The 12,508-nt window shown below is 36.3% G+C and overlaps 1 protein-coding gene across 2 annotated transcripts in view; it reads left to right on the forward strand.

Annotated features, from left to right (window-relative positions):
* LOC150092319 (oxysterol-binding protein-related protein 11-like) overlaps positions 1-12,508 on the forward strand; it is a 375,890-nt gene that overhangs the window by 329,463 nt on the left and 33,919 nt on the right. For both annotated transcript variants that reach the window (XM_090415181.1, XM_090415180.1), the window contains one exon: positions 11,400-11,561. In XM_090415181.1, coding sequence (XP_090271307.1) covers positions 11,400-11,561 — 162 coding nt within the window. The remainder of the gene's footprint in view (positions 1-11,399; positions 11,562-12,508) is intronic.

The following is a 12,508-nucleotide window of genomic DNA, read 5'->3' on the forward strand; positions in this document are numbered from 1 at the left end:
AAGCAGATGGTGTGTGGTGACAGATGCAGAAGTGATGATTCAACTAATGAGTACCCATTTTGCTGAAAGCTATCAACCTGATCTATGCAACATTGAACGCACTGCTACCTCCTCACTGCATGAAGAAACTTGAAGTGAGGAGCTGTATACCCAAAATTTCTTTTAAGTTGTCTTTAGTTTGCAGAGCCACTTTCTTTTTGTACTCAAGCTTGGTTTCACACACAGCAGTTGTAACTCTTCTAGCCTGCTCCTTATAATTTTCATAACTGACATTATCCTTATGCAAATGGTATTCCTTTCACATCATTTTTTTTCTTATAAATCTCTTGCTTAATAACATTACATGTTCATTTCACTCCTACCCTATTTATTTTTCAAATTCTAGGGACACATGTTGATATTGCATCATTTAAGTATTTTTTAAACTCTTTCCATGCACTGTGGGTATCCTTCCCATCCAGTAACCTGTACTGTGCCACAGAATCGAACATACATCTCAGATGGTCATAATCTTGTGCTCTGTAGTTCAGCATGTAACCTTTTTTGAATTTAACATTCAAAAACTTAGCCACTTCCCAAATCACTTCCACATGATGACTCTCACCAACCAGAGGCAAAATAGTTACATCTTTAACTGAAACCCCCTCTGACACTACAATCAGATCTAAAACTCTTTGACCACGAGTTTCTTTGTCACACGCTACTTGAGAAAGTTGTCTTCCAACAGCTCAATAAATTCAGTTTCATTCTTCTCATGAGATTTCACTGCTACCCAATACTTATTTGCGCCAATTATCTTTATTTGGTAATGCTTTTATTCACAACTAGCAACCAGTACACTAAGTCTGTAACAACACACCACTATGTATTTGATCTTATTAGACTCCAGATGACACCAGATGGATTCATCATCATCCAGTATCATTAGCTGCACATCCCCTCCTCTCCTATGCTGTTTATTCTTCCTAAAAATACTGTATCCTTTACAGTCGATACCAGTTATTGTTTGTCTCTGGTAGCCAGGTCTCACTAATGCCTACAATCTGAGATCGTAATATGTTAACCAACAAACTGTACTCATTTGTTTCGTATACCCCTAGCATTCGTGTAGAGACATAATAAGTTACCTGCATGCTGTTTGGTATACTCTTCTCTTAGTCTGCATGACACAGTCGAACAACTTGCAGATCTGTGTTCTTATCTAGTACCTTAGTTTGCACACATCCTTGCACTTGCTTCATAGCCTGAACTGGACAAACACAAAATTATTCTCTTCTCATAATCATTTTTATCATAATGCACATTTCCATTATTAATATAGTTACATAACATTGTCACTTTTATACACAGATTTGCACCATTCCTTCCATCATAATGTAGTTTCCCTGACTCTCTGTGTTAGGTATCGTACCAATTAATAATTTTTCACGACTCCTGATACCAAATGCACTGAAGTGAAGGCTGTCTCTCTTATGCAAATCTGTTCTACCCTCAGACATTCCATACATCCAAAAACTAGCATCTATTCCTTCTGCATAGCCTATGCATTGAATTGTTTCTGTCATTGAACATTTTGAGTTTTGGTCTTTTTATTGCTGATTTTCATGCCAAATTTGTTACAGCTGTCATTCAATTTAGTTAGAGAATCTTGGAGACTTATACTGGACGTGTTTAGAAGTACGTCATCATCTGCATAAAGCAAAAACTATTTTTGACATGTCTAATTCTAATATGCCTAAGGCCACTTTCTTTCATAATGTGTGCATCCTTATCTTACCCCTGATTTTACATCAAACCATATTCCTGCATTTCCTTCAATCTTAACTACTTAAATAGGGACTATATATTGCTCTGTATAATGTTCCATTTACCCCATATTATTGTAATATTTTCGAAAGCTTCTCTCTTGGTACTCTGTTGTATTCCTTTTCCAGATCTACAAAACATAAGTAGAGATCCTTGTCATATTCCCATGATTTCTCAACTATTTGTCATGAAGTGAAAATATGATCTTGACAACCTCTATTTGGCCTGAACCCAGCTTATTCTTCTCCACATTTCTGCAGTCTTTCTCAACCTCTTTTCAAGTATGTTTGCATAAATATAATGGAGAAATTCCTTGTAATTCTGACATTCAGCTTTATTTGAGTTGTCTCACCAAGACACCTTTTTCATAAATGGGAGCTATGAGAGCTACTCCAATTCCTCTGGAATTTGACTTTCTGACCCAGATCCTCTGAATTATGAAAAACTTTTATTCCTCCATTCTGAGCTTTTCTGGTCGAATATCATCTGTTCCAGCTGCCTTTCCATATTTCAAGTTTTTGATGGCTGCCCATAGTATTAAAAAGTACATCTCTTTGATTTCCTCTTGAAAATTTTTTAGTATGGTTCTGTCACTGCTTGTTGTTTAACAGTCTTTCAAAGTAATTGCTCCAGACATCTAGGATATTCTTATCTCCAGTTTTCATATCACCTTTATCATCTTCGATTCCTTTTATAGTAGTCTTTCTTCAGTTTCTTAGCTTTTTCATATCCCCTCCAGAACATTTTGCCACCTTCCTGATATTTAATGTCTATATTCTTACTGGTCTTCCCTTGACTTTTGTTTAGCAACTTTTACACATAGCTTGGCTCTCTTACATTTTTCTCTGTATTCTTTTAGGAAGTTTGAGGTATGCTTTCTTCTTTTTCAGGACTGTTTTCATTTCTTATGCCCACCACTAAGAAGATTACTTGGAGTATCTCTGCTGGATCGACTAAGAAACGAAGACATAAGAAAATGACTAAAACAAGAAATAACAATAATAGACAAAATCCAAGAAAGAAGACTGCGATGGTTTGGCCATGTGACCAGAATGGGAACAGAAAGACTACCATCTAAAACCCTGAATACAATGATGGAAGGTAAAAGATCCAAAGGACAGCCCAGAATTAGATGGATAGACAAAATAAAAGAGGACCACCTGAAAACCAAATCACAACAAGTGACACCAAACTGGACAGAATTGTTCGGACCCTCTTCCCATGTGGCTCAGATAACCTCGTCAACTTCATCGCTAGTAAAACCCAGTTCTGTCCTATTTCTCACAAAAAAAAGAACCATTTTCTCCCAGCATTGTTTTTGATAACACTCAAATTCCCAGACAAGATGAGATTTCTCTTTTGGAATTACCCTGACATCAAGCCTCTCCTGGCATAAACACATCACAGCCATTGCATCTTCAGCTTCCAAAAAACTAGGTTTTCTCTTTTGCTCAAGACGTTACTCCACCTCTAAACAGCTGTTAACCTTATGCAAATCGCAAATCCTCCCACCTATCAAATACTGCTCTCGCATTTGAAGTGGGGCTTCTAAAAGCTCCCTCAAAATGCTTGAATCAATACTGAGTAGGACAATTAGACTGATAAATGACCCATCTCTTACCAACTCGTTCACCTCACTTTCACATAGAAGTTTGGTCTCTGCAATTTGTATATTCTATAAATATTTCCATGGGAAATGTTCATCTGAAATAGCATCAATAATTCCCCCACTCTGTACTAAGCCCATTGGAACACATACAACTGCCCAACATCCTTTCACAGTACACCTCGAAACCCACAGAACAAGTTTTTCCTCCCTCCTTCATCCCTGCCACTGCTGTGCTGTGGAAACCCCCCCCCCGATGTATTTCCCAAGGAATATAACATACAGGCTTTTAAATCAAATGTAAACAAGTGTTTCCTTTCCCTACCCACTACCCATATACAGTACTAATGTACTATAGGTTGACCAGCCAATCTCTCATATATGGGGGGAGGGGGTGGAGAAGTTTTTGGCATTGGTTAGTGCAACCTCACCAAAAGTTATAGACATTAGTGAGACTAGTCTAACAGCAGATGATGTTTTTACAGGGATTGAATGCAAATGGTTTAGTATTTTCAGGGAAGATAGAGATGATAGGATGGGGGAGGAGTATTGCTGAGTCAGATGGTGGGAGGGTGGCTGTTTATTTAAAACAATCTGGTGTGAGATTAATATCAGTAAGACAAAATATACAGTTGGCTGTTGCTATAGGCCAGTGAGTTCCACAGGTGATCTGGAAGACATGAATCGCCAAATTAGTACAATGAGTACAGGTTGAGTGATTATTATGGAGGACTTCAACTATGGAGATGTAGACTGGCAGGAAGAAAGATCACAAGGCATTAAGGAAATTGACTCTGTGACCAGGTCCAATACTCTCCCACCTCTAGTCCCCCTTAAGTAATTATCTTTTAGTAGGTGAACACATTCTATTTCACCATTGTTGTCACCTTGGTTATCCATAACCAAGGTGACAACATTGTCTCCAATTGGTGAAAGTGACCATGCGGTCTTGACTTGGGAGATTGTAAAATGTAAAGAATATTCTAACAAGAAGGGGTATAAGTGGAACTACAAGTCAGGTGATTATGACAAGCTTAGGAAGAAGCTTAAATCTGTGCCATGGCATAAAACACTGCAGGGTAAGGATGTTAGTAATGCATGAGATATAGTTAAGGGTTATCTAAAGGAAATAGCATTAAATTGTATACCTAGGGTAAAGAGGATTCAATCAGGTAGGAGTTAGACAGATGAGTAATATCATTAAGCACGAGCTGCAAAAGAAGAAAATGCTGTGGAGGGTATATAAAGAGAAAGGTGACCAGCAAACCCTTGAACAGTACAAGGCTCAGGCAAGGAAGTCAAAATCAGATTATGAGAAAAATCTAGCCAAGCAGGCCAAAGGAAATCCCAAAGAGTTCTTTCATTATGTGGCAAGTAAGAGGAAGAATGACTATGGAAGATCATTCTTCCTCTTACTTGAAAGATCAGAGATGATGATCACAAGGAGACAGAAGTGGATAAAATAGTTGAGTTACTGAGTGACAATTTTGCAAGGGTATGTCATCCTAGTGAGGTTATTGCTTTAACCTATGTGACAGACATTAATGTGGGAACAGAGGTGGATGAATTGGAGGTTCTTAGGATATTGCAGAATCTCAATGTGAATACAGCTGTGGGATTAGATGGGATATTAGCTATGATTTTGCAAAAAATGCAAGGGAACTGGCAATGCCTTTGATTAGGCTCTTTAATTTAAGTCTCAGCTCTGGTAAAGTTCCAAAGGGATAGAAAGAGGGCAAAATAATTCCTTTTTCATAAGGTTGGTTCTAAGACTGCAGTAGCAAATTATAGAGAAATTGGGATCTCGGGCATGGTGATAAAAGTACTAGAAAAAGTTATGAAAAAGAGAATTCAAGAATGGATAGATAAAAATATGATACTCTATGAGGGTCAGCATGGCTTTGTGAAGGGTCAGTAATGTTTTAGTAATTTACTAACTTTTTCTAATAGAGTAACAGCTGAGTTGGATAAAGGAAATGGCTACACGATGATTTTGCTGAATTTTACAAAGTCATTTGACATAATACCACATGGAACTCTCTTATGCAGATTACAACAAATGGGAATGGATATGACACTGGTTAAGTGGATAAGAGGGTGGCTGCTGGACAGATATTAAAAAGTGGTATATATGGAGGGGCAGAATCAAAAGTGGTGTGCTACATATGTATCCAAGCTAAGCTGATTTTTTAGAGGCTAAAAGTAAAAGCTAGAGAAGCAGCCAAAGAAGAAAATTTCGTGGCCAGTAATGGTTGCTTTAACCAATTTAAAAATCGCTGTAACTGGCACAGCATCGCGGAGCGGCAAAAGCTGATAAAGAGGCTTCGTCTGCTTTTCCTGAGACACTTAAGGCTATCATCAAGGAAGGTAGCTATAGCAGTCAAATCATATTTAATGTAGACGAGACCGGCTTGTTCTAGAAAAAGATGCCTAAGAGAACTTTCATCGCATTTGAAGAAAAAATGTTTTCTGGCTTTAAGGTTTCCAAAGACCGGTTGACAGTAATGCTTGGTGGAAATGCAGCTGCTGATTGCAAGTTAAAACCTCTCTTAATTTATCGCTGCGAAAATCCAAGAGCTCTGAAAAAAAAAATCTAAATCTGGCTTGCCATTGATTTGGAAGTCAGATTCTAAAGCTTGGGTGACAGCTTCTATTTTTGAGGACTGGTTTGGTCACCACTTCATACCTGAAGTTGAACATTATTGCCAGTTTAAAAAAATTCCATTTAAAGTTATGCTCATCATTGATAATGCACCTGGTCACCCCCTCCTGCAACTTTAATTGATTTTTGATCCACGTGTAAAAGTTGTTTTCTTGCCTCCAAATACAACCAGCTTACTTCAACCGATGGACCAAGGAGTTCAAAGCATACTACACACGGCATTCATTTGCAAGTCTGAATGAAGTTATGAGGCAAAATGAGCACCTGTCTGTTAAAGAGTTTTGGAAACAGTTTAATGTTTTAGATGCTGTAAGGATTATCAGAGATTCTTGGGGTGAAATTTCCCAAAAAACCTTGAATGATGTCTGGAAAAAACTTTGTCCATCCTTTTTTAAATGCAAAGTGGAAATGTTTGCCAGAAATTGATCAAGTTGCTGAGGCAATAGAAGAAGTTGTCAACCTTGCCAGGCAATTAGATTTAGAAGTCAACAGTGAAGATGTCAGCGAGCTGTTAGACTCGCATAACAAGGAGCTTACAATCGATGAGCTCATAGAAATATGTGAGCAAAGCGCTACTGAAGAGACCGAAACCTCAGATCCAGTTCTACCAGAAAAGCACATGACAATTGCAAAATTAACAGAAGGTCTCAGCTTAATTAAGAAAGGTTTACAGATTTTGGAGGACATAGATTCTAATGAGGAACGAATTGTAGCCACAAGGCAAGGAATAAAAAAAATCATTGGCTTGCTATGAAGAAATTTTGCGTGATAAGAAAAAGACATTATTCCGTCAGACGAATCTATTAGGTTTTATGAAACCATCGACATCGAATTAACTTTCTTTTTTTTATGTACGAAAAACTACAATTATGTTTATATTTCTTAAAAAATATAGGTGGTTTTGTAAACCTTTCGTCCCAATTAACTAATATTTTGTGTGTTTGTATATATAAATTACATTCAAAATTATACCCCGAGTTACGCGAATTCGACTTACACGTTTTTTGTTGGTCCCACCTACCGCGTAACTTCGGGGTATGACTGTATTTTAAAATGTTAACGTTTTAAAATATTTATCTTAACTGAATTTTAAATAGCGATAAGTTCAAATTATTTAGGTAAGGAACAAAAAAGAACCAAGAGTTAAATAGTAAAATAGTGTGATGTGTGAGGGATAAGGAAAAAAAATTGATACCTAAATCATATATCACTATTTAATTTTGATATTTTAGTAAAGCATAAATAAAGCATAGCTTGAAGTTTTACACCCCTTCATGGCTTGCACCCTAGGCGGTTGCCTAGTTTACCTAAATGGTAGCGCCAGCCCTGCCTTGCAGACATGTATAATGGAAGGTCATTAAGGGAAGGTCACTACCCAGACCCATTTCGACCTTTATTGAGGTCTTATCAGTGGGAACCAGAGGTTATACAACCTTTGCCACGAGTTGCCCCAGTCCTGAAAATACTTCAGGCGCAAACTTTTTTGCTTACACTTGGATAAAGAATTAAACCAAATATATAATTGGTAGCATTGCCAAGTGAAAAAACTTCCAACAACCTTTCTCTAATCCAGAGGAATTTAATAAGTGTGAAACCTTTTGGAAACTCATATAGGAAAATATGACTTTTGCATTACTTCCACCTTAGCATCACCACCTCTGGGTCTGGCTCCCACTGATGAGACCTCAATAAAGGTTGAAACCAGTCTGGGTAGTGACCCTTCCCTTAATGCATAGCATTATACACGTCTGTAAGGCAGGGCCGGCGCTACCATTTAGGCAAACTAGGCAACCGCCTAGGGCCCAAGCCATGTGCTTTGCATTATGGGATGCTAAGGAGTGATGAGAGGTTATACCACCTTTACCACGAGTTGCCCCAGTCCTGAAAATACTTCAGGCACAAACTTTGTTTCCTTACACTTGGATAAAGAATTAAACCAAATATATAATTGGTTTCCTACTTATAGATTACTGCAGCCTTTTTTCAGCAGATTATATAATATATATCTAAAGCATGCTCTGGTAAACCTGAGTAGCATTAGTGGTAGTATTGGTGCTAATTTGAATTGGATTAGCACCAATTATAATTCAGAAATTCTAATTTTGGCTGTCCTACCACTTTGGCTATAATAAAATTAGAGCTGTATTGGTAAGCTGTACTATTCATGTTTGTAAGGAAAGTGACATTAAATTTGATACAAAAATTCAAAGAAAAGTAACATGCTTAGTTTTTGACTCTATGCAAATGATTATCCTTTTGAATAATTCTACGTGCTGTCAAGACTTAAATTATTTAATCATCTTTTTTATTCTATAATAAATTTGGTATGAAAATCAGTTTAAAAAAAAACAACTGAAAATCAGCTGTATTCTCATTAATGAATCTCTTGAACAAACAAAACACTTTGGACTCTTTTGGTGCAGTTTTTAGGGAACATGATAAATGAAATATACAATAGATAATAGAAACAGCATGGCTAATAATGTGGTGGAGTGACCATCTAAATAAAGATATACGGAACAAGAGAAAAGTCAACCAAAACACAAAAATATCAGTAATGCAAGACAATGTTTGAACTGGTTTTCACAGAATGGTTTTGAAACAAAATAGTTGATCGAAGATTGGAGACTACAGATCTGAGATGTAAATCAGGGGAATGAACCCTAGTAAATCAGGGAAGTATAACTTCACTGACAGAACTATATTAAAAATAATGATATTAAAAGTAAAGTGACATTGCTGCTATTCGAGAATGTGTAAATTAAGTATTAAATTAAGGTGGTCTTAAATAAAAGATTAACAAAACAGATGTTGGAAGCAAAAACTCAGAGGAAGACAAGATCTAGATGGTATAATGCAGTTAGGAGTGCCTTAGGGAACAGAAATGTAAGAGGTCACCAAATTGGAACCTCCAAGTAATTGGCAACCAATTTTTGATTTATTTTTTTTTTTTAATATCAAACTGGCTATTTAACAGTAAAATAAAAATTAAAAATTGTAGTCTGGTAGACCACAATTGCATGATGGTCCACCAGAAATCATTTGACATGCAAATTTCAATTAACTGAAGAAATCATTGTTTTGAAGATAGAATAAATGATAGATTATTGTAGTAATGTAAACCTTAGCAGTACTGGACTATCATAGTATTATTATTATGACATGGGCATCTCCATGGAATCAGAAGACTCATTACAGGAGATCCACACTAACCCTTATATACACTCATTCACTCACTCACCACTCTCTAAGCAAAAAACTAGTCTGCACACCCTTACTAACCACACTCTTACAGAACTTCTGTGGGTGATCGCTAGTTCTCTCTCTGTTTCTCATGTATTGAAAATTTTCCTTGTATCAATCTTATAGAACCACTTGAATAACTAAGTTTTTATCATGTCCCCTCTTTTCTGCCTATCAACTAAATTTTGCAACTCACACACATTCAACCTAATCTTATAGGGAGTATTCCACAGACTCTAAATCTGCTCCATCACCTCCTGATCCCCATGAAACTCAGGTGACCAAATGTGTGCACGGTAGTGAAGATATGGCAGAATCACAGCCTTATAAAAAGTGACAGTAACCTCCCTATCTTTACTTGTTAAATTGTTTAACAAGTAAAGGACATGATAAAAACTTATAAGTTATTCAAGTGGTTCTATAAGATTGGTAATGGTGGACAGAGAGTTGAAGTTCAGAGGACATATTGCAAAAGTTGGTAAAACAGCTCAAAGAATTACTTAGATGTTGAGCTGTTTACCAACTTTTGCAATATGTCCTCTGAACTTCGACTCTCTGTCCACCTTCAAGTCTATAGCTTCATCATTTTCCTGCAATGCAGCACCATCTATACATAGTGTGTAACTTTTTCAACCTGAAGTGCATAACCTTAAATTTTGAAACATTAAATTGATAATCATTTATTCATGATATCTACATCACCTTTATCAATTATTGCCCTCCCCAGTATTTGTAGTATCTTGTTCACTCCTTAAGAGATCATGGAAAATCATAAAATGATGAGGATCTCTGAAATTTGCAATTCAAGTTTGAGTCCTCAAAGTCCAAAAGTCTGGGAGCTATTGCTCTTTATGATTAAGATCTGGGGAATTAGGTTATTACTAGGAATACTTTCAGGCTCTTATTAGTGGCCCTCAAACTATCTTGACACAATACCATACAGGAATGATGAATATTATTATTATACTATTCTTATTTTAAAGCTCTTGCTTGTTTGGATGCATTGGAACTATAAAATAATGTCTCTTTCTTTTAATTAACATGGAATTATAAAATAGTAATATAAAGTTAAAAATATATAAAATATATAATAAAATAATATAATATAAAATATATAATATAAAGTAAAAAAAATAAAATAGTAAAATAGTAAGTATAAAATTGAGTGTGAGAGAGAGAAATCAAACAGAGAATTCCCTAGATCATTACTCCTCTCCTGCCTGCATAAATTGCAAAGGAAGCATATTCAGGATCTAAGTGTTCATTCATTCTTCTGAGAAAAAAAAAAAAAAAAAGACTATACTTGCTATTTTCCAGTAGCCTATTGTGTTTGTGCACTCAATATCACTATGTGGAAATGGTATTATAAGTTAATTCATGAGATTTGGGATTTACAAACAAGTGGCTATTAATTCCATTATGGTTTCAGCTTTCATAGAAATGAACTACTTATATCTCATATTTTCATTCAGTATGAGGCAGCTGTATATGTGCCTCCTAACTTCTCCATCATAGTGTTCTCCTTAGTGATTACAGCCTCAGCTCTTTTTCATTGAGTATTTTAAATGGTGCATACTGGGTTTCTGTAATTCTGTTCTGGAACCTTACCATTTTGAAGAATTCTTTCTTTGTTGCTATTGTTGATTTTTTCCCTTAGTATTAAGTGCTCAGAGACAAATCATGAATACTTGTAAATATGGCCTTTTCGTGCAGTATTGTGCTAAATACTCTAATGTTCCCCACTGATTGTTGGTTATAGATCGCAGATCATTTATGCAGTTGTATTTGTTTTCTCCTGGTAATGCACGATATATATTGCAATGTAAAAGTTCTGGGGGGGGGGGCAATCTTTTACAGGCCTAGGCCCACCTGAAAATTTCTGACGAAAATAAAATTGTCATAATTTATTAACATAATGGATACATATTTCATGCTTTTGTTGGCTAGGTCTCCAAAATCCTAAAGATGGTGATATTGAGCTACAGCATCTGTTGAAGAGGTATGATTTTTTCACTTTTTTAGGAAAAAAAACTATGCTATATAATGTGGCTCTTCATTGAATAAATCCTCCCCTCCCTGCAGGGAACAGAAAAATGTGCTGAGGTGAAATTGTTAACTAAATACCCAAAGTATGTTCGTCCATTACATCTTCAAGATCCATATGAATCACGTAGGCTATGGCAAGAAGTTTCAAGAGCCCTGAGAGAAGGAAATGTTACTGCTGCTTCTGAACACAAAAAGAGGGTAATTAACATTTTTTTATTTCACTATGTAAATATTGATTTAAGAAATTTCTAATATCCTTGAACTAATTGACTTTTGACATGTAAAGTTTGTCTATAGATTGAAATCCTATTAGAAAAAAAAAATGCACTGATGTGAGTAACAAAGGAATATTCTGCCCCTCCCCCTCCTCCAGGCAATGCCTATTTGTTATTCTGTCTTACAGGAACGCTGCATTCAATCTGTTGGCTGATGGACGGCGGTTTTATATATTATCCTTCATAACACCCTACAGTCACATTCGGTGAGTATGGTGGGTCATCCACTGCAGTGTAGCACTTGCAGTTCGAGTCCCTGCATTTCCATCTCAGTATGGTATCACTGATTATTGAACTGAGATGACCCAATTTGCAAACAGATATGCCTGCAACATGGCATCCTATCACAACACCTCTTTCAATTTCTGGCAATTCCTTTTGCATCTCCATTTCACCCAGACACAGTTGCACTGACTTGGGAGCATCATATTCCTCTAATTTATACCAGCTATAAAGACATGGCTCATTACACAACTGTGGTATCCGTTGACTTCTTTCCAATCATTGTGTATAACTATATCAGATTTTAATAGTATAATATCAACCTGGAACTCTAACTACATGCAAAAAGATGCAGGTCCCCATATGCCTTATATTGTTGTTTTTGAATTTCTCATTATTCATTTTCAAAACACTGACAGTGGCTTAAGATACTTAAACCAAATTATCTGTGTAATTAATTATAATTATTATATTATTATTTAGGCTTCCAAGGAGTCAAAAGACTCATCACAGGAGGTCCTTCTTAGGAAACACAAGTCTGTCAAGACTCAACGTGGGAGGTCGCTCCTAGGAAACACAAAGTCTGTCATACCATTCTGTCATACCGTTCTCGCTCTCACCACTCCATCGGGTAATGCATTCCACGGT

Source organism: Typopeltis vanoorti, chromosome 26 (assembly GCF_054136105.1).
Source record: "Typopeltis vanoorti isolate ZY-2024b chromosome 26, IOZ_Tvanoo_1.0, whole genome shotgun sequence".
In the NCBI taxonomy this organism is placed as follows: Eukaryota; Metazoa; Arthropoda; class Arachnida; order Uropygi; family Thelyphonidae; genus Typopeltis; species Typopeltis vanoorti.